General features: G+C 41.6%; 1 protein-coding gene across 4 annotated transcripts in view; it reads left to right on the top strand.

Annotated features, from left to right (window-relative positions):
- The window catches only part of Astn2 (astrotactin 2), a 995,804-nt gene that overhangs the window by 277,262 nt on the left and 695,491 nt on the right, over positions 1–23,051 (top strand). For 2 of the 4 annotated variants that reach the window (XM_060381207.1, XM_060381205.1), the window contains exon 4: positions 15,276–15,425. The exons of 1 other annotated variant lie outside the window; for it this stretch is intronic. In XM_060381207.1, coding sequence (XP_060237190.1) covers positions 15,276–15,425 — 150 coding nt within the window. The remainder of the gene's footprint in view (positions 1–15,275; positions 15,426–23,051) is intronic. One more of the 4 variants, XM_060381206.1, reaches the window with a different exon arrangement.

Genomic DNA, 23,051 nt, shown 5'->3' with positions numbered 1-23,051 from the left:
ATGCCTCTGCTTATTCCTAGTTTTAGAGCACTTAAGGGTATTGAGGCAGATGCTGAGACTCACAGCCAAACTTTGGGCAGACTGCAGGGAATCTTATGAAAGAAGGGGGAGATAGAAAGACCTGGAGAGGACAGGAATTCTACAAGGAGAGCAACAGATCCAAAAAGTCTGGGCCCAAGGATCTTTTCTGAGACTGATACTCTAGCCAAGGACCACTCATGGAGATGGCCTGGAACCCCTGCACAGATGTAGCCCATGGCAATTCAATATCAAAGTGGGTTCCATAGTAATGGGACAGGGACTGTCTCTGAAAGGAACTGATTGGCCTGCTCTTTGATCACTGCCCCCTGAGGGGGTAAGGGTCTTACCAGGCCATAGAATAAGACAATGCAGCCACTCCTGATGAAACCTGATAGATTAGGATAATAGGGAAGGGGAGGATGACCTCCCTTATCATTGCCTGGGAGAGAGACACAGTTGGGAAAGAGGGAGAGTGGGATTGAGAACAGAGGAGGGAGGGAGGTACAGGAGAGATACAAAGTGAATAAACCTTAATTACTAAAAATAAAAATAATTAAATAAAAAAACAATCTGAAAGTTTTGCTGTTAAGAGAAAATTCCATTATATCAAGGGCTCAAAAGAACAGTTATTACTAATACTAAATTTTTATTATTTAGCATACTGGCACTGAATCAGAAATACTTGAGTTTGCATTGCAAACTTGCTAACTATCAAATGGGCTACCTCCCTCCATAGATTCTCAATCTAGGGAGATAGTTGGCTGCTAAGGGTCACAGGGAAACATTTAGAAATGTTCTTTGTGATTACACCTTGAGGAGTCTCCATGAGATAAGAGAGGGGCCACGGTTGTGAATCAGCATCCTATGATCCCCGGACGAAGCTCTACAGTCAAGAATTGTCCAGTTCTAAATGTCAACCCTGCCAAGGCTGAGAAGCCATACTTTTCTTGCCAAACACCTTGATCCTTCAAGGTCTTCTTCAATATTCAAAAGTGAGAAATAATGTGTGCTTTATATTATAACAGAGATTACATGAAATTATGTCTGCAAAGTCCTTTAACAAATGTTTGGCCCATCATAACCAATCTTCAAACCACAAAATACAAAGGTTGATCAGCTCTAATCTAAAAGTCTGAATTTCTTAATGCATTGATACTTGAAAACTTTTGTATTCCCACATAAAGATTTAAAATTTTGCCATTTTAGAAAAATTTAGATTTCCAGATTTGGAGTGACCAACCAGTAAAATACCTATATAATTATTTTTAAATTAAAATTCTCCAAAATATAAAAAAGTCTCATTTCAAGAATTTGAGTAAGGGTTAGCCCATGTAAAATGCATGCACTTGGGCCATCTGTAGCAGCACAATCAGACGTTAGTATTAGAAGCTGTAGTGATATGACAGCCTTTCAGACATTGGTGTTAGCTAACATCTCAGGGTCCTAATCTTCCTCATGATACCCTTTCAAACTTCTTTGGCAGATTTAGCCTCCCATTTATAGACTAGCTCTGCTTTGTTAATTATATTTTTTTAATGTGACATTTTCTCAGCATAATCTTGAGGACTGGTCCGGGCCACAGAGAGAGGGATTGTCCTATTCTTGGTTAAGAATTAATGCTTCTAGTAACATAGCCTCAGAATAGGTCATAGGTCACCCAACAACTCATAGTAAGTCTCAGATTCATTATCTCTCTCTCTTTCTCTCCTCCCCCTTTCCCACTGTCTCTGTCTGTCTCTCTCTCTGTCTCTCTCACCTGTCTCTCTCTGCCTATTTGTCTGTCTCTATCTGTCTTCTGTCTCCTGAATTATTAAATGAAAATCAGAAGGAATCTAGGCAGCACACAAATGACTGTGTTTTGTAAAACATCCATTATTGTTGAGGAATCTTCACTCAAATCTGTTTGGACACCTATCTCTATCCCAGGTATACAAGGTCCAACATCTTCAACTTTAAATCAGGGGGAGACAGATAATATTTTTTTAAGGTGAACAAGGAAAGACAGACCGTCAGAGGCAATAGCTGGCAGGTAGTGTCCTTAGCCCTGCACGCCCCCTTATCAGGACAGAGGCTGGAGCGTGAACTTCTTCACAGGTTATCAGAAACTCCAGTGTGTGAGGAGACAGCTCACCCTGCGGCTCCATCACCGATTCTGTCTCCCCTTCTCTTCAGCTCTTCTTTTATCACATTGCCGCACCTCATTGTGCATGTCTAGCCAAATGAGAGCATTCCTCAAGACCCACCAGCCCATGCCTGCTGCCTCCCACTGCAGATGGCTCACTGCGATGGATCTCTATTATTTCACTAAAAAACATCATAGGAGGCATTTGTTCTGCACCAATGAAGACATTATTTCCATTCTCTTCTGCTGCCTTAGCTCAGGGTTTTGGCTGTTCAGTGGGAAAGAAACAGAGAGGAAAGGAAGATTCTGTAATACCTATAGAGCCAGTCATTACCAGGAATAAAGTCGAAGATTCAGGATTATTTAGCCAAAGGATAAGAACAATTACAGAAATGCGCCGCATTCAAATCTACATGGTAAATTCACATAGGTATGTAAATTAGCCACAACACTCCAGAGGCTAATTCCTCCACACCTTCATTTCTCCTCATTACATTTCCTTGAGTGTTTTTGTAGAGACCATGTGAGTCAGATAAACTTGGACTCAGGATCTGGCTCTGTGATACGATGATGACGCTAGTCCACCCGTTGCCAGAGTTGTGCTGAATGGGGAAAGAATTACAATGCTTAATGGAGTAAACATTCAACAAATGGGAGCAAGGGGAATCGTCACTGGTCTTATTTAATTCTTCATGCGCTCATCCCCATTTGTATCAAAAAAACTAAGGTCACGTGAGGCTCACAGAAACACTGTTTGTGCCTTGATGTCCATGATGATAAAATAATCTTACACTCCCTTTTTGTTATTGTTTTTGTTAATGTTTGTTCATCATATATTAAGTACCTATTAAAAATGTTTATGCTCATCTATGTTCTATTAAAAGTGTAAAACAGGTAATTCTGAACTCAAGTTTTTATTACCAATAACTAAGCATCAGTATCACAAGCTTCTACAGTGACTCAGATTACAAAGTCTTTAACCTGTGTCTGACAAAATGTTTTCTTTTCTGAGGTTCAGAGAGGTTAGTGAGGCATTCAGAGTCAGAGAGCAGCTGACCTGGAAGTTGAATCTTTCCCTGCCTCTAGGTTTACTGAGTTTCTCCTTTAAAGCCCCCCACTTTCACTCGCAGGATTTAAACCTGGGTTGTTATGTTGTTAAGCTGCATGGCCAGCACTTTCTACCACAGACAATAAGAAATTGGAATTCTAAATAATTTGGTGCAAAATTCCAAGAAATGCCAATTCAGCAATAATCTATTATTCACTGTATGTTTAGTCTATTCTAAAAGCTTTAATATTGAGAAATAGGATGTATTTATAGTTTGGCTGTATTATTTTTCACTACAGAATGTTTGCTGATTGCTTTGGTTGTCTGAGATGAGCTTAAATTTGTAACCATCCTATTGCATTGGAGAGACTTGCCTCACATTGAAGGAACCTTGGTGAGAAATAGGCCTATCATAGTAGTGAGAATTCTACCAGTTTTATATTCTGCACTTTGTATCTCTCCAACTGACCATACCATGGGTCAGTAACTTACTCCTGTTGTGGTGCCCGATTTCGCCCTCATTGAGCACTTTGCCAGACATAAAGCACATGTTTATTGGCCAAGTACCCTGTGACTGAGCTTGTGACAACACTTCATGGCATGGAAAAAGGACCTCTCAGTCTCAGGTGGCTGTGATTTCTGGAATCGCCTCCACAATTGTTCTCTTATTAAAGATGTATGACTGTTTAATTATGTGTATGTGAGGACTAATTCACATGAGTGTCTGCAGAGGCCAGAAGAGAGTGTTGAGGCCCCTGAAACTCAAATGGCAGGTAGTTGTGAGATTCGTGGCATATGTGCTGGGAAGCAACAGGTAATTAGAGCCTCTAAGGAGAACAGCAAACTCTCCTGAGGACTAACCCGTCCCTCAACAGAGTTTTAAAATTTTCATCTAAAAAGAAGTTGGCCCAAAGTAGGATGTTTCTTTTGTTTTCTTCATTATTGAAATTACTCATTAAGCCCAGCTTTTGAGCTTTACTGAAGAACTAGCAATAAAATTACGTGTGAAGGCACTGGTGAAGCTTTGCTGTTTATCGGTTCTATATGACCATTGAAAGCTTAACTCCTCTGTGCAATACCCACTTGTACATTTCCGGAAAAATATTCTATCAATCACTGCCAAAAACTGTTCCATAACATTCCAGTGCTTCTCAATGATCAATAATGAGAAGTTGTATGTCTGAGTACTACAAGGAGTATTATCTCACGTGGAGTTTCCTATTGTGTTCAGGTTGGCCAGAGTCAGTGTTCTAGGCTTTAGGATGCCTGGTCCAGGCTGGTGGACAATGAGTCTATGGTGATTCATCTTCCTTTGCTAGTATAATAACTGGGAAAGTTTTCCTTTTGGTAGTGTCAGATGCAAATGCAAGAATAGAAATATATGATTTATCTTGAAGAGCAGGCTCTTCCTTAGCATACACTAACTTCTATGAATATGATATTTACCATGGCAAATCATAAGGTCATGCTCAAGTGAAGAGTTAGTCTGTAATAAGGCTGTGACTAGGGTGTGGATTCAGGGAGGGCTTTAAAAATGAGGCTTAATAGTCTGTGTATTGTAGTTATTATGAAGATTAAAGTAAATGACTATTTACTTTAAAATATTACCTGCCATATAGCAAGCATCCTGTAATTGGTAAATGTCATTATTATTGTTATTATAATTATCTGGCTAATGAAATGCTCTTGGCAAACCGAAATGGTATAATGGGGAGACCCTTGCTAATATATCAACTAGAGACATTCAGTGTGGCTATGGGGGGAAGACATGAAACTGAAATGATACTCAATATCTGGAAAAGGAGGGAGATTGGCATAAGAGCATGGAGTTTTCCTTTCTAGGCAGTGCCAGAAAAACAAGTTCTCCTCACACATTACTATCTGAGAAGACTTAGCAAGAGCTTTAGAGTTTGCTAATTACCAGCATAATATGCTTCAAGTTCAGGATCTAGTAATATCAAGAAGGTCTTAGCACTTGTACAAATACTGTGATGGTGCACTGTGAACAGAACTGTATGTCCAAAGGCCTCAGTGAAATCCGCATTCTGGGTTTCCACACAGTTCGGGGAGTGGCCATGAACGGGAGTGACTGATGTTGAGCGGAGCCTGGGCTGGCTGGCACTGGGTGTTAATGGAAGTGGTGGTGGGAGTCTCCGGAACCTGAATGATAATCAGATTTGGACACTGAACACAATCCTTAGTCAAATACTAATGATTAATAGAAACAAGATATAGGAAATTACCCTTTACTATACAAGACCCTTCGAGGGCCTGGCCACACCTGAGCATAATAAAGTCTATGCTTTGTTGACTGCTTGATCTACTGTGGGTAGTTTGTTAAGCATCTTGCATATATTATTACATTAAATGTTAACAAAACACATAAAAATAAAAAAGACAAAAAGTTTCTTCATGATTCATGCAGTGGTTTGTATATAAAGAGCTGAGGCTCAGAGAAGTTAATGATGACATGATGACATGAAGGTTTGAACCTGTATCTACACTGTATGTATTCAATACACCACAGAATTTGGGACCGAAGTTTAGACACAGGCAAGGACAGCAGGTGAATATTAGAGGGACTGAACAAGATCGCATTTGTAAGCTGGAGTCTAAATAAAGAAGCAGGGGTGAGTTCAGGATACCCAGACTTCTTTCTGACTCAAAGATGTACTCTCTTGATAATAGAATCATTTCTCAGGGTAAGCTCTAGAAAAAAACAGACTTTATGGGATCTTCTCTACAATTCCGGCCCCTTCATTTCCCCATTCCACTCTCTGCATCTCTTATGGCTCATAGCTGGCACCTGTGGACAAGGCAGCTAGGAGATACCTTGTCAGTGTTACAATTACACCGGAATTCAGCACACTGTTTTCTATTATCTTTACCTCTTCTTTGACTACACCAGTGATGTGTTTTAGGAAAAGGTGATGTTCAGTTCATCTCAGTGTCTACAGTTCCCATACTTGAATAGAGCCCCCACCCAGGAATATCTTCAGATGTAGAATTTCAGCATGTAGCTAGAATTCGAGTTTCAAAGAGAAGACAGACCCCTCATGTGACTGTTCTGGGAAGTCTTAGAAGATGTAAGTCAGTGGGAGAAATTTAGATAGTGACGGAATCCCATCAGGCTGTGCAACATACACTTGCCAGGGGTTCTGGACTTCCTATGACAGATGGGGCAAGATCTCTGAGGCAGAATTATTAACTCTCAATTTTAAATAACGATCATAAAGTGTGACAGGCACTTTAAAACTTCATTTAGTTGAAAACACTTTGTTGGAGTTCAGGAAAGCCTCATTTGAAACCTGCAGAAGGAGATACCATAGAGTTTAAATAAACATCCGTCTTACAGCTTGTAAGAAGTGTGACAAATAAACCTGGTTCATTCCAGAGCCTTCCGGGGTCACACCTCACCGAAAGTTCCTAACAAAGTGAGTTTTGACATAGCTTGGCCAGTTTTTTTTTTCCCCTTTCTCCATGAACATAACTTAGCGGTGTGGGAGGACAGTGTCGCCCAACCTTTGCAATCACCAGTCAATTCTGTGGCCTCGGTAAAACGGGAGTTCAGTTGGTCAATGTAGGACAGTTGTATAAACAGCGTGCTGACATGGACAGAGATGGGAGCCCCGAAGACCTCAGCCCTACACTAAGAACTACAGTTAACTAAGACATTCTGAAAATGGGAGAAATGGTTGGGCCCAGGAAAAAAAAAATCACACCAATTGGTTATCAAATACCAAATGGACAGCCCTGATATATACATACAGAAGACATATATGCATATATATGTCATGGAGCAGTTGTTACATAAACTGTATACTTATGTATATTTATATATACAGTTTATGTAACAACAATTAATGAAAAAAGAAGCCATGAGTTTGAAAAAGAGCAAGGAGAGGCATATGGAGGACTTGAAGGAAGAAAGGAAAGAGGAAAATGATGTAATTATATCATAATCTCTAAAATAAAAGAAATATTTTTAAGTGCTTTGCAAACAGGAGAGCAGCTCCCGTGGTAAGTACATTCATTTTCACAAAAGCACATTCATTTACATTTAGAACTACAAGATGTTGGAGCCGGAAGGAATTTTGGCGACCATCTGTGCTCTGGCTAGGGAACATGAAACCAGCTCCAGTGAACCTGGGCATCATTGTGCTTTTATCAGAAGAGAGGAAAATATCACAGACTTGATTCCATCTCCCATACTTGATGTAGTTTTCCCAATTGAAATCATAACCACCCCATAAGCCTTCACGTTAACTGACAGACCCAAGATCCTGTGTATAAGAAAAGGCTATTCCCTGGCTTTTCAATTTATATTTGTTGTTCTTCACCCATTTATCTTGTCTTCAGGCACTCGCTTGAAGATAAGCTGAACCAGGCACCAAAGGTTTAAGAAAATATATAAGAGAGAAAAAACTAAAGAGTAAGAAAATTCTATCCATCATTTTTTTTTTCAATTCCTGAGAGTTGGGAAGAGGCAGCCATTTTTACAAACATAAATGTCGGGGTTATTTTTGTTGTTGTTCTTTCCTTTCTTTCTTTTTTTTTTTGTGTGTGTGTATTCTTATCTTGCTAAGGATATTGGCTCTTTTCTTATTGATTTTCTTTTCATGGAAAGACTCCTATAAAACTTTAGATGTTCCTTTCTATGGCTGGACTTGTACAAGCTAAGAACTAGATGGTTTTTCTTTTTTTTTTTTTCCAGGTCTTTCTAGATGAGCTGCAGCAAGACACTAAAGCATTTTTTATTAACCACATTTTACACATTCCAGGAACCTAGTTCAAATTCTGTAAGCACAAATTGAGATGAGTATTAGTGTATATACACATTTGCACATTATTGGTTATAGGCATCCTACCCATTAATAAATTCATATTGAGGCATTGGCTCCTATAGTCGGGGGTGGTGGCAAGCTTGCTAGAGATCCAAGAGATAATATATTCTGTGACTTGAATAAGCAGATAGTCTTTTTCCTCTTCAGTCTTGTTTTTATCAAGGCCTTCAACTGATTTCATGAGGTTCACCCTACAAGGTGGAAGCAATGTGTCCTGGTCTGATATTAATATCCAAAAATACCTCCACACATACATTAGAATAACAATTGCTCAAGTGTTTTAGTGGAACATCCTTCTCTAGCTTGTGTAATGTTTTAAGAGGCGGAAAACAGGTCACAAGGAGTAAGGAGACCTCGAGGTTAAAGTTCATGCTGCTTCCAACTCCAGTCTCTCTGTTCCTCATTAACTACTATAAACAGAGCAATTGCAGCAATGTTACACAGCCACAGAGCATCAGTCGCCATGAATTCCCACCATCATTTACTATATCCCTATAAACTCTGTACAAAATAGATCCTTCCTCCTCTAAATTGTTTCTTCCAGGAATTCCCCCATAGGGACCAGAAAATCCATTAATCCAAAGCGCTTTCCTACCTTCAATGGGCAACATAACCAAGGAACATCCACTGGCTGCCTTGTCTTTTTTTTTTTTTTTTTTTTTTTTTCAATGCAGTTTATTCAGGAACCTTGAACAATCCTCGGACCCTGGGGAAAGCCAGCCCACAGCTTAAATAGCCTCTGGGTAGCCAACCCAGGCGTGCCACGGGGGCAATGCAGATAGGTCCACATACATGGAAGCAAGCCAGATCCTCAGCCTTAGCCAAATGTGGACTTGTTCGTGAGAGAGAGCACTTCCACCATAGGAAGGTGGAAGGCAGAAACCAGCTCCATCTTTAAGGCATAGCATTCCGCAGCTCTCTACAGTTCCCCCTTTTTGTTTTAGACGCATCAGGCAAGAGTAGAGGTCTGATCTCTGATATTAGAAATAAATTTGGGACTTTGTACTGATGTTCATTTAGGTGTCATCCACCCAAAGAGCATCAGACCCGTCTGATACCTTTCTCTCAGAGGCGGGATCTGGGGCATCAACCCGCATGCAATCAGACATGCTCTTCTCTGGGTCCAAAGCTGCTGACCCTGAGTGCAGTGCTTAGCCTCGCATCCTGAGCGTATCATTTTAGCTTTTTATGGTATCCAACCATGCTTGGGGAGAATGTCCTGCTTCAATGGCTGTAAAGGCCTGAATGATCATGGCTGCATCACACTGTTGTGAGACTCTAATCTTGCATATATACCACAGGCAAACCAAGGAGACCAACACCAGAAGGCCTGCTAATGCTCCCATGCCCGCCCATTCCTTCAGATGATTCATGGCTGCAGCAATCCATGTTGATAATCCTGTGGCTAGTCCTGCGTCCACTCTGGTAGAATTTACTGTGACAATGGCCACTCTCAGCTGCTCCATCGTAGTATCGAATTCTCCAGTCCAATTACTTAAAATATAGCTTGACAATTGTTTAGACAAATTTGCAGCACAGGAAAAATTCTCATGTTGTATGCTAGTGACACAAAGTCCAGCATACTTTCATTGACAGCCAGGTTGAGCGATTTGCCATAGGGTATCAATTTGCTCCTGCAAGAGGTCAATCCTCTGATTGAACACCATCAAGCTTCCTTTTACTTGAGCATTAATTCCTTTATGTACAAGTAAGGCATGAGCTACATTGGCTAAATGATTATTCAGGGTCTGAGCAGTCTGCCCAGTGTGACTCATGGCTAATGCCCCGGTGGTAGCTCCAACAGCCGCCAATGAGATGGTAGTAACAATGGTGGCTGTGGCTGCCTTGTCTTTCTTGCATGGATCTGTAGGGAGAGAGAAGTGCCAATATAAAATAAGTGCAGAGCATGGACGTCCATCCAGTCTTGATGGGTCCAGGCAGGTCCTCCTTGCCTGGGACTCCCTGCCTAGATTACCTGAAGAAGGGCTGGCCATAATAGTGGCTATGTGTGCCTATAGAAACTACATCCAAACTACAAGGTTGAAATACACATCTCTACTCACCAGCCTGACTAGAGGTCATGGCTGTGAGGATGGTGCAGGGGATGGAGCTGAAATATCAGTCACTATTATGTATGTGAGTTCAAATCACAGATTTGTGGCCCTGGGAGATCATCTAATTCCTCTAAGTCTGTGTCTGCTTCTAAACAGCAATTAATGATAGTGGTCTTTCAAACTTGTTAGGAGAAGGAAATGAAAAAAATATAAAGAAATGCCAAGATGCTTTCCAGGCAAAGTGTTTGTACTTGGGGACTGTGAATTTTTTTCTAACACAGAAGTGTCTAAAAAATTAGAGTGAGGGATTTGCTACTGAGTCTTGAAACTGAATCTGTGGAATCTGTGTGCATTTCAGTGAAAGTGTATCCAGGCATCACTGTGTTAAAAAAAAAAAAGTTGCAGGTTGCAGATTGGTTACACAGTTGATTCTAGGCATAAACACAGTATATTCTGCAGGCTACATGTTCTAACTTGTAGAACCAACACACCTCTGTGCCTTTGTGAGTGACTTGGAATCTGGGATCTCTCTCTCTCTCTCTCCCTCCCCAGCTCTTTAAAATCTCTCCTCTCCTCTCTTCTCTTCTCCTCTCCTCTCCTCTCCTCTCCTCTCCTCTCCTCTCCTCTCCTCTCTTCTCTTCTCCTCTCCTCTCCTTTTCTTTTCTCCTTTCCTCACTTACTCCTTCCCTCCCTTCCACCTTACTTTCCTTGCGTTCTTCTTGTACTTTATCTTCCCTCTCTTTCATCTTACTCTTCGCTTTTCTGGTCTTCCCTGCCTCTTCATTACCTTCCTGTTTACAACTCCTTGATATAATATGTTTTTCTCTATAACTGAGTGTGATTTTTTTTCTCCCTCCTTCACTTCACCTCCTTCCCTCTCTTTATACCTTCTTTTTTCTTGGGGGAAGGGCAGACCTCTCATCCTCAGACGCTAAGCTTTACAATCGCTCATGTGTCAGTAAGAAGGAGATGGCAGCCCTGCTCCTCTCCTTGCTTTCTGAGCCTGCTGAGAGGCTCATATCCGGCACCATCTGTTGCATCCATTCAGGCCATGGGCGAATATTTTACTACTCTCGGATGGCAGAGTTTAAGCGTGTACCCGAAGGTAATGTGGTTTGTTTGGACATCTTGATATATTGATATTGAGAGAGCTGTTGCATGGGGTCAGTAGGGATGTAGAGGGGGAGAGCAGAATACAGGATGACATCAGCCAAGAAGATGTTTCCATGAACACTGCTGCCCTAAGCCTGTCTGGGGCTCTTGGCACCGTTGCCAAATCAAGAGCAGGCAAACAGATGGATGTGATTTGCTACATTGGGATCAGAAGCCCTTGCAGCTCACAGAAGCAAAAGTCCCCCTTCATGTGTTGCACTCTGCCACAACTAGTTAAACCTGTATCCACTTAGGAAAAAACACAACAGAAATAAGAAGAGAGGAAGAGCTGATTGTCAGGAATGGATGAATGTAAGAGATATGAAAAAGGTGTAGATAGTGCCCAGACAGATTTTTAAAAAAAGTGCTAGAATAGGGTTATTAGGAGAATGCAATGTAGGGGCTTGTAATAGAAATGTAGGCAAATTGATGAGTGTCAAAAGAAAGTATTTAAGACACCAGAGCAGAAAATATCAGAGAGCCACCACAGACTAGAAATGAAGATTAAGAGATGGGAAAAAATAGCTTTATTGTTCCCCATAAGATTTGAAACTCAAACAGGGGGCCCTGACAGAATCTGTAATTGCCTAGAGTTCTGGTCTCTATCAGAAATTTGCTTCATAAAGAAGAAAGAAAAAGCAAAGAACTGCTCTCACACTCCTTTTTCCAGTATCCTACCATAGCATCCTATTGCCTAGCTTAGCTAGGAGCCAGATGACAAGAAGCCAACTGATAATCTCCCAGGGTCTCAGTAGGGCCAGTTGAATCTTGTAGAAAGGCAGAGATCTGATGGTGCAAACAGAAAGCAGTTGGCATAGATCAGCAGCACATATTCCCTGTATCACCTGCATTGTGAAAAATGTAACTGAAGAAAAGATCACCCACTCTGCTTTTACTCCCCCTGTGCATGGAGCATTCATAGAATAAGGCTTTTTCATGGGAGTGTGTGATTGCATCCCTTCCCCTATATTCAGATGTCTCTATAATGTCACTATATTTTTAAATCTAAAACTATACTCATGTTCATTTCTGTTAAATGTTGTCCTCATTTCACCTAGGCACATGACTTCACAGTAGTTCAAAGCCAGAAGAGGAGCCAAACCCATTGCCCCCTTTCTTTTGCTATCTTTATAATACATCACATTCTTTCGGTGTTTTACATCCAACATAAGCTTCAATATCTCCTGACCTCTATATATTGCTGACCTCTCAATATATACTATTTCACCACTTCTCTCCATTGTTTTCTCTGTTTCTGTATCTCCACCATTGCTACCCTATTCTATGCTCCTATCAGCTCATATTTGGACTGTGTTCTATGCTATGTTCCTAGGTAATCTTTTTATTCTTGTTCTTGTTCTTTTCCTGGCCTCTCCATTTTTCCCTCTCCCCTTTCTTCTGTATAAGCATGTATGTTCACATATGTGTGCCAAGACTAGAAGAGGACATACGTGTCATGTTCTATCTCTTTCTAATTTATTTCATGAAACAAAATCTTGCACTAAACCTAGAGTAAGGCTGGTCGTCCAAAACTCCCAAGATCCTCATGTCTCTAGACTTACCCAAGCACTTGGCTTACTTGGCCATGGCCAGCTTTTCTGATGATCTGGCAATGTGACCTCAGTCCTCATTCTTGTGACTGAGTGCTTGCGCTTATTGAGCCATCTTCACGGTCCTCTTTTTCTTGCTAAGGATCTTTCTCCTTCTTTCTATACCTGCACAGTCTTCTAGAAATACAAATATGACTATAGTTTGAAATTATGCTATATCCTCAAAAAGGCCCAGAGAGTGGAGATTAGGGTTAGAGCCAAGGTTAAATTTAGGCTTCTGATTGCATCACCTGTCTTATCTCACATGGTTTGCTGCCATCTTATTTTCTTAGACTAGTCAATATTTTCCACTCCAACCTCTTACAGCATCATTTACCATTCCATTACAGTACATGTTTGTTATACAGCTCACATTAATTTGCCAATTACAAAGTCATAGTCTTCATGACAAACATCACAAGGGAATTTTTTTATTGTTTCCAAAGGGCTACTGTAATCAAATACTACAAAGAAAGATCTTCTTACAGATACTAAGGCTGAAAATTCAACATCAAATGGAGGCTCCCTTGATGAGCATCTCCTGTCCTGCAGATATTACCTTCTCTTTTTTCTGGTTTATCTCTCCTTCTCCTCCTTCCTCTCTTCTTTCTACCATTCTTTTGAAGATTTCAGACCATTGCTTGTTCTGAACATTTAACTAGAGCCCAGCATTGCCACCTTTATGGTTCTGATCAAATCATTCTTTTCTGTGTATACTGAGTTAAACTTGACATGACATTGCTTCTCAGAATCATACTGCAGCCTCTGGTTAGAAGAGAACCTGTGAGTGGAATCTCCTTGGATCACCTTCACAGACCTGACTTGAGCTATCTTGGGAAAAGACAGCAAAAGACATAGTTGAGGAAGCTATAATGCCACCATATGGTTCATTTGCATTGTCAATTGTGTTTCTTAGCAATCTGATTCTCCCTGTGTCCCTGAAGATGGGGCTTCCCACAGAACCTAATATCCAAACCCACCCTCTGCTTTTGACTTACCTTGAAGACAAGTCTGTCTATGTTGATAGTTTCTCCTAAGAAAGCAAGAAGTGGGGTCTAAAGGTAAATCAGGTTTCTCTGTATAATCTGGAAAAATCCATCCATAGAAAAACGAATCTCAAGCGCACACCATCTCATGGCATCAAGTGGCAGGAAGTGCCACCCGAGAAGAAATTCCCATTCTTCGCAGATGTGGGTGGAGGGTGACTGAGTTTGAAGATTTCAAAGTCAAGGCTATCTTTGAGATTTTCTCAGAACAAAGGCACTGAAGCCATTTAGCTGTGTCCTGTTTTCTTCTTCTGGTTTCCTCCCCTTGTCTTTGATAATGCCTCTCATCTTCTTTTTTACTCCTTCCTATTTTTCTTTCATCTTTCACAGTTTCTGTCTAAATTTCTGATATCAGTTTCACTGTTCAGTGGGATTTCTTTCTAGTCTCCGTTTGGGGACTGGACATGTAGCCATGGATACATCACCAGCAGGCCATGGCACATGGATTGACAGATACGTGGGCTTGGCTATCACTTGCTGGCATGCAGGAGACCTGTAAAACTTGTTTGGAGGCCTTGTTTTTCCTTTGATAAATGTGGCATATTGACTTAAGTTATCTGCATCCCCCAATGCTGTTGTGTTATCACTAAGCTATTGTATGATCTCCACTGTCACTGGGCCCATTCAAACCACCATTAACCCTGAGTGGCTTACACAGAAATCTTAGTTCCTGCCTCCTTTCTGGCTTCTATGTATTTTCCCCTTACTTTTATTAGTAATAGTTAACAAAGAAGCTTAATTTAAATATGTAGGCTTCTTTAAAGTCATTCAGTGATGTCTTTGCCATTTAGATGAAATCTAAATTAAATACTGTTTAAAAGTTATCTTCCATCTTCATTGCTTAGTTCCTCTTTACGCAACTTCCATTGCACCCACACTGCCCTCCTGTCTGTTACTGAAACACCTTCCTCTTCTGCCCTTAGATCACCACATTTGCTTACCCTTTGCCTAGGACACTCCCATCCCAAATGCCCTCTCACTTCTATCCTGCTCTTCTGCCTTTGCTATATCCTGCACATCATTATGATCTCTATTTAAATAGTGCCCTTTCCAATAAAGCTGCCTTGACTTTAGGGTGAGTGAAGTGACCCTTGTTATATTATATTTTAGAAAGTTTGCCTGATAATTGAACTGCTTACATGGATTAGAAATTATTTAAAATATGGATTATACCTACCTTTCACCATTATATTCCATGGGCTTATTTCAAAGCCTAAAATCTAGTAGATGATAGATAATACCAGCACTGTATATGTCCTTAGGCTAGTAAGATGATTTTTAGTTGAGTATTATTAGTGGGTAAGGGATGGAGTTTCAGAGACTTAAGGTGGTCAGTCCCAGCCCCCCAGGGTCTGAGAATGGGCCCTGCCTTAACCTCAGCCCCATTGCCACCCTGTAGCAGCAGCTGAGTCGACCCAGGAGACAGTGGAGTCCCTGATGCAGAAGTTCAAGGAGAGTTTCCGTGCTAACACACCAGTGGAGATTGGTCAGCTGCAGCCAGCCTCGCGCAGCACCTCGGGGAAGAGGAAGAGGAGGAACAAGTCTCGAGGTAGGAACTCCTGGCACCCAAGCCAGAAGACAGAAGTCTGTTGTGTGTTCCCAGACCCAGGAAACCTTCTCCCTTGCCTCCCCACTGCTCCTATCGCTTGTGGCACTTCCACCTTGTTAAGCGCTGTAAAAAATAACCTCTGGGGTTAGAGCTTACCTCTCTGAGACCCATGCTGCCTCATCTGAGGATGAAAATGAGCACTTCAAATTTTGAAGTGGTTGCAAAGAGAGAGAGACTGAAAAGAAAGCTTCTCTAACCAGAACCTATAAGCAGCAGGCACTCTTCTCAAGGACATTCTTACCAACAGTGCAAGAAAGGCAGATCATTCTGTGGAAGACATCAGAACCACTGCCTGGGAATCAGAAGCAGGGGCTCCCGGGAGCACTGTTAGGGAGACATTTTAGAAGCCTGGAGGACACAGTGGTTGAGACAGTGGCATCATAGACTAGGGAGAACTAGCTCTTGTTTGCACGCTGCTGCTGTGTCCCCTGGACCAGTCCATTAGAGCTGTCTAAAGTACCTGTGTAAGGTCTCACACTGTGGAAACATCTCGTGCAATGCCCTGCGTTTAGTAAGAACAGATCGTGCTCTTCTTCTGCCTCCTTCTCCTTCTGCCCGCATCTCCATACGTCATCATTATTTCCTGTGACCACCTGTGTGACTTTGCATATGAGAGGACCCCATTTATCACTGTCTGGTTTCCAAAACTACTCTTTTGGTTTTTCAGGCCACTCGGTGCTCTCTGGCAATTGGCTCTTCTTTGTACCTCTCACTCCTCCATCTACCTTAACTTCATTCCTGTGTCACCTGTTGTGTGCTCTTTCTTAGGAATATGACATTTAAAACTACATGGTATTTGGTTTTTCACTGTTTCTACTAAATCTATCTATTTCTGACCTCCACCCTCCCTTTTTGGGCATTTTCTGTGTGTCATAAATAAATAAACTCACCCTTATAACTTATATTTTCCCATTAATCACACCTAACTTATTTCAGGCAGGAGGCTTTTCAGCAGAGCCCTTTTTAAAAGCAGACATAATAATTCACATCTGAGAGATGACCTCACGAAGACAGAAAAAAGCTGCAGGGCCATGGGTCAGAGCCTCCCCTGGAGCAGTGGTTCTCGACCTTCCTAATGCCATGACCCTTTAATACAGTTCCTCATGCTTCAGCGACCCACAGCCATTCAATTATTTTCATTTCCCCTTTAGAACTGCAATTTTGCTACCGTTATGAATTCTAATGTAAAGATTTGTGTTTTCTCATGGTCTTATGTGACCCTATGAAAGGTCATTTATCCTCAAAAGGGGTCACAAGCCACATGTTGAGAACCACTGCCCTAGAGATTGAAAGAGCCAGAGAATTTCAACCAATAAGAGTCCCAAACCTGGTAGCTTATCTATCATGTCATGTACTAGTGAAATCCTAACATTTGAATGTCACATGTCTATTAAGACTTCATTAATCATGGCAATGACAACTCGCTGTGAAGTCTCCTGGCTTTTCTTTGTACATGTTAGCACTGCTCCCTCATATGTTATAGTCAGTTGTTCCTGCCTGACTCTTTTCTTTTCTGCACAGGTTCTTCCTGTTTGCATAGTATTTACAGCTAGATCTAAACCAGTGTTTAAAAATACAGTGGGGGTCGTAATTGGTGTTTCTTAAGGGAATGTCTAGGTTCCAATTCTGTAAACTTTTGAATCAGGCTGGTGGAAAGACAGACAAGATAAGCATATTTATAAGAGGCATCAAAACAGAGGGAATTCTAGAATTTACTACTTTGGGAGCTTGTGTAATAAGTAGCAGTTTCCCTGAAGTCAGGGATGGAGATTGCTAAGACTAATCTAATCACTTTCCATTTGTACGGCTTTGGAAACATCATCACTTTCTCTGTGCCTCATTTTTCCAATTCTGGAAAATGGGACTCACTATCCTATAAGATCAATAAAGCAGACTAGTAAAATGGTGCCCATGCTCGGACAGCATGAATGGACGCACACAGCGTGCACAGACAGTACGTAAGTGTCGCCCTGTGTGTCCCTGGTTGCACGCTGGGGCACTTCTGTGTGTCCCTGGTTGCACGCTGGGGCACTTCTGTGTGTCCCTGGTTGCACGCTGGGGCACTTCTGTGTGTCCCTGGTTGCACGCTGGGGCACTTCTGTGTGTCCCTGGTTGCACCCTGGGGCACTTCTGTGTTCGGCTTTACCTGTGCACCTTTAGTCTTTCAAGCTTGCCGGCAGTTTTCCTTTGCCTTCGTATGCTTTCACACCCCATAAACACACTTGGCTTCAAGCACATCACTTCTCTCTTCTTCAGGACTAATCTGACTTCATTTCTTCATTTATCCTAAACATCTTTATGTTACTTAACCCTTTAAAACTAATCCATTTCGTGCTTTACAGTTTTTATAAGCAGCCCTCTACTATTGGGCAGTTTTTTCATATTACACCATGTTTTAAATGGCACTAGAGTTCTTTTGTTTCAATTTTTCCTAAAAGTTTGACCTTCATTTTGTACCTCTCTGTTTCACCCTGTCAGAGCAGGATTTCTGGATGAGATTGTTCATGAACACACAGCACTTGACCTAGACTGGAAATGGACACTAAATGGGCTTCACTTGCCAGTTAGAAGAAGTCTCAGCATTCTAATGAATAAATCCACATGTGGCTCTTCAAATGTACATAAAAAAAAAATTCTGGCTTTCTTTGTCACAATTGTGACTGCTGTCACTTCTTGCATTCTCTTTGTAACTACATTCTGTTGGCGATTCAGTCTCTGAATACAGAACAGCCAGATTACATCTTTTAGAATCCCATACAAGTTAACATTTTCTTATGATCCTGGGGTACTTTCCCATTCTCCTTGGAACATAATCTGAACTCCAAATTCTGAAATAAAGACCCTGTATGAGGATGACATGGTTTTTGCTGTCTTCCCAATAATATCTGCTCTGATTTTCCTTGTATTCTATGCTAACTGGCTGTTGTCATGCTTTGTGAACACAGCTAGCGCCTTTTTTATCAGAGCCTGGGAACTCTCTAATGCTTCCTTTGCATAGTTCTTCTTTCTGCATCTTCCACTACCAACAGCTGCTGTCCTTCTGGTTCCTTCTCACCTTTTATCTCTCAGCTCAGATAGCAGCACTGTCTTCCATATGTTGACCAGTCAGAATTTTTTCTCCTTTTAAAATGTCTACTAACAGTTACACAAGTATATATATATTCCATAGTAATATAGCTTCTTTGCTTGTTTGCTGTCCTCTTCCCTAAAATAGATGCTTCATATTTATAAACCTAACATATACGAAACACTTAAGAAACACTTAACAAATGCTTGTTGAGTATATGAACATTGGAAATCACTTGTAGTTTTATGTCTTTGGAAATGATGGTGTGAGAAAGAACCTTGCTGAACAGAAGGCTCCTGATATTGATCTTCAGAAAATGCTTCCCCCACAGGCTGACAAGAAGCACGTCAAACAAATGTTATCAGATCATTACTTAATGATTCAGGATAGATGTGGTGGTGATTCTGAATGCTGCTGGAGAGGGTGGAGATGACAGGATCCATACCTGGTCACCACAAGCTGTTGAGGTTTGGCAAGATTTGGTTGTTCTTGGGAGATGACTCTGTAGACAAAGCACTTGCTTTCAAGCATGAAAACCTGAGTTCAGATCCCCAACACCCAGGCGTTGTGTGCGTAACTGTTATCCAGTGCTGGGGAGGCAGAAGCAGATGTCTCCCTGGGGCTTGTTGGCAGCTACTTTTGGTGAGTCGATGAACACTCGTTTCAGGGAGAGTTTGTCTTCTAAAATAAGGTAGAAAGTGATAGAGACAGACACTAGTTGTTGCTCTCTTATGTCCACATATCTGTATGTGTTCACTTGCATATACCCAAGAACACACACTCACAACACACACACATAAACACACACACTACACTTTTTTGGAGAGTAGCATTTCAAATCAAAATTTTGATCAAACTTCTCTACACACCCTCTTCTTCAAGATCCCCGTATTGCTTTAATTCTGTCAAGACTCCAGGAAGCCTGCAGTACAAAACTCAAAGCTGCTTTGTTGAATTTACTGTCTGTGATGCCATCTTGCCTACTGACCGTATTTTTCCCATGGAACATTTATTAACATCTTGCCCAACAGACACATCCTCGGAAACACAACCTAGAAGGGCCGCATTACCCCGCACAGGCTAGCAGAAAGCCCAAATGTGATGGTCTGACTCTCCAGTCTTTCCTTGTCTTCCCCCCCCCTGCTGCCCAGGTGGCTGTGGGTCTGCCGGCCCAGAGTGAGGACACCTGGCCTCTCTCTGCTTCATTAGGCCCCATGCCCAGTGTGTGGTGCTCAGTAGTTTCCAGCAGATGGAATGGGTACCTGAGAACCAGTGTCCTGGAGCTGAGCACATGGCTACAAACAGCTCCAAATGTTTCCATAGCTCGGGCTTTCTCCTAAGAGGCCTGGGAGATGCTCAGCTGCAGCACCACTCATCAGACAGGGAAGGCAATTGGAGGGCATAATTACTGCCTTCATGCTTGTGACATGATTTTATGAGGTAGCTGTTAAGTAGCCACTCCCCAGTGTCCAGCAGGCTGTGGGAAGGAGGGGTTGGCATTCAACTAAATCAGAGGAGCTTTCTCCAAATATGAGGAAGGGCTTGATGCTCCTACAGTTTAGATGATGGTTTTTAAAAGTAAGGGTTTGCATTTGAGTGTTAATTCTGCTCTTGTCTAACAGAGTCGTCTTTATCAAGCAAGTTAGAGCTGTGCATAGTCTCGGTTTCCCCTTCTATGAACCTGTAATAATAATGCTCCGCTCACATGTAGGTGGGAAATTACATCCACGAGATGCTCAGCTCACAGCTCGGCACACTATTAATGCTTAGAAAGAGTGGTAAGGGTATTCAATGCCGGCAGGCCACTGCTCAGCCTCGGGGGGCCCACAGGTACACTCCTATTGTCAACCAGACCTCCCTCTTGCTTTGGCACACTCTTATACCTACTTGGGGTTCCTCCCACACCGTTTCTTCTAGAGTTATCACTCAGAATTCCATCTCTACCACCATAGCTAGAATGACCTTTCAAGAATGCACCAGCTGAATCTGGCCATGTCACTCCCCTACCCAGAGCATTTTCATTATACTCTTGTTAAGGAAGATGAGCATAAACACCCACCAAAAGGCCAGTCCTTACACTCAAGTGACTTATATTCTAGGGTCTAAACTTCTGGTTCCACCTTTTAAAAGCATTGTACTAATAAGATGGCTCAGCTCTGTAAAGATATGTGCCACGAAGCTTGGCAACCTGTATTCCATTATGGAACCCACGAGTTGCCATCTAATGACCATCTATGCACCATGGATGTCATGACATTTGTGTACGCAAGCACATGCATGTGCACAACCACACCAGTTATTCTGTTTCACATAACATATCAAACCCAAATAATTTGTTAGCTAATTAATTTTATATTTGATCAAATATTCAGATTATCACAAGGAGAACAACTGTGATTCAGGGATGGGAACAGTACTTTTTCAGAGTGTTTTGGTTGTATCAAATCAGGCAAAGCCTGTGAAAAGCTTAGCACAGTAGCATAGACCGAAGCACAATATGACTGCTAGAAAAGTGTTCTATAATTTTGTCATTTGTTAATTTGTCCTGCTGTTCATATTATTTCATTTTATTCTTATTGCAGTCAGTTTCATTGCCCCTTGGGTACATATTTACTTAAGTTCAAGATCAAAAACTTAAGTGACAACACATACTGGAGAGGATGTGGATTAAGGGGAACACTCCTCCATTACTGGTGAGAGTGCAAACTTGTACAACCACTTTGGAAATCAATCTGGCACTTCCTCCGAAAATTGGGAAAAGCGCTACCCCAAAACCCAGCTATACCATTATTGTGCATATACCCAAAAGATGCTCCACCATAGAACATTTGTTATGTTCATAGCAGCATTATCTATAATAGCCAGAATGCGTAACAATCCTAGATGTTCCTCAACTGAAGAATGGATACAGAAATTGTGGTATATTTACACAATGGAATACTACTCAGCTATTAAAAAGAAGGGAATCATGAAATTTGCAGGCAAATGGATGGCATATGCTTAATTTTCATTCTGAAGGCAAAAAGGGTAGACACTGGAAGCACTGGAAAAGAGGAAATGGGATGGGAGCCTACCATAGATGTCCTCTGTAAGACTCCATCCAGCAAGGGATTGAAGCATATGCCAAGACACACAGTCAAACTTTGTGTAGAGCACAGGGATTCTTATCGAAGAAGGAGGAGGATAGAAGTACCCAGAGATGACAGGAGCTTCACAAGGAGACCAATAAAGCCAAAGAAATTTGGGCCCAGGGGTGCCAGCAGAGACTGATGCATCAACCAAAGACTATGCCTGAAGAGGACCTAGACACCATGCTTAGATGTAGCCCATAGGCATTTCAGTCTCCCTCTGGGTTCCCTAGTAGAGAGAGCAGGTGTTGTCTCTGACATAAACTCGGTTGCTTGCTCATTGATCACTTTGCCTTGGTGGGATGATCTTGCCAGATCACAGAGAAAGAGGATCCAGGCAGTCTTGATGAGTTTTGGTAGGATAGGATCAGATAGTAGGGAAGGAGGATGCCCCCTTTCGGTGGACTATGGGGATGGTGGGGGAAGAGGGAGGGTAGGTGGAACTTGAAGGAGATAAGGGAGGGGGCTACAGCTAGGATATAAAGTGAATAAATTGTAAAAAATAAAATAAAATATAAAAATAAAAGAAAAACAGAACAGAACAAATAGAAATCAAGAACCTAGAGGGTGAAGGACACAGTATTTAATATTTTTAAAAGCCAGCCACACTTCATCCAGCAATTCATAGGAGCAGACACAGTGCCCCACAGCCAAACATTAGGCAGAGCTTGGGGAATCCTGAGGAAGAGTTGGAGGATGGATTGCAAAAGCCAGAGGGGTCAAGGACACCGCAAGAATACAGCCAACAGAATCAACTAAGAAAGGCTCACCGGGGCTCACGGAGACTGAACCTTCAGTTAAGGAGCCTGTGGGTCTGACCTAGGTGCTCTGCATGTATATTATTGTTGCATAGCTTGATGTTCTTGTGCAACTCCTAATAGTGAGTCCTAACAGTGAGAACAAGGGGCTGTCTCTAACGCTTTTGCAGGTTGTAAGGACTCTTTTCTGACTACTGGGTTGATTTGTCCAGCCTTGATATGAGGGTATGTGCCTAGTCTTATAGTAACTTGATATACCATGTTTGGTTGACATCCTTGGGAAACATGATTTTTTTTTTTTTTTGAAGAGAAACATTGGAGGAGTGGATCTAGGGGAGATAGGAAGTCGTTAGGATTGGGAAGAAACTGTAGTCAGAATGTAATTATGAGAGAATAATAATAATGATGGTGATGATTATGATGGTAGTGGTGGTGATGATGATTATAATAATAATAATAATAATAATAATAATAATAATAGTAATGTTTGCCATGACCTGCCACACAGTTTCTGTTGAACCAACATGCCACCTGATCTCTGACTCTTATCCTAGATTACTGTTTTCTGTAGCCAATATTGGCCCACTCTCCCTTGACCCAATATTAGACTAGT

Source organism: Meriones unguiculatus, chromosome 3, assembly GCF_030254825.1.
Source record: "Meriones unguiculatus strain TT.TT164.6M chromosome 3, Bangor_MerUng_6.1, whole genome shotgun sequence".
Classification (NCBI taxonomy): Eukaryota; Metazoa; Chordata; class Mammalia; order Rodentia; family Muridae; genus Meriones; species Meriones unguiculatus.
This window is presented reverse-complemented; position numbering and strand designations above follow the sequence as displayed.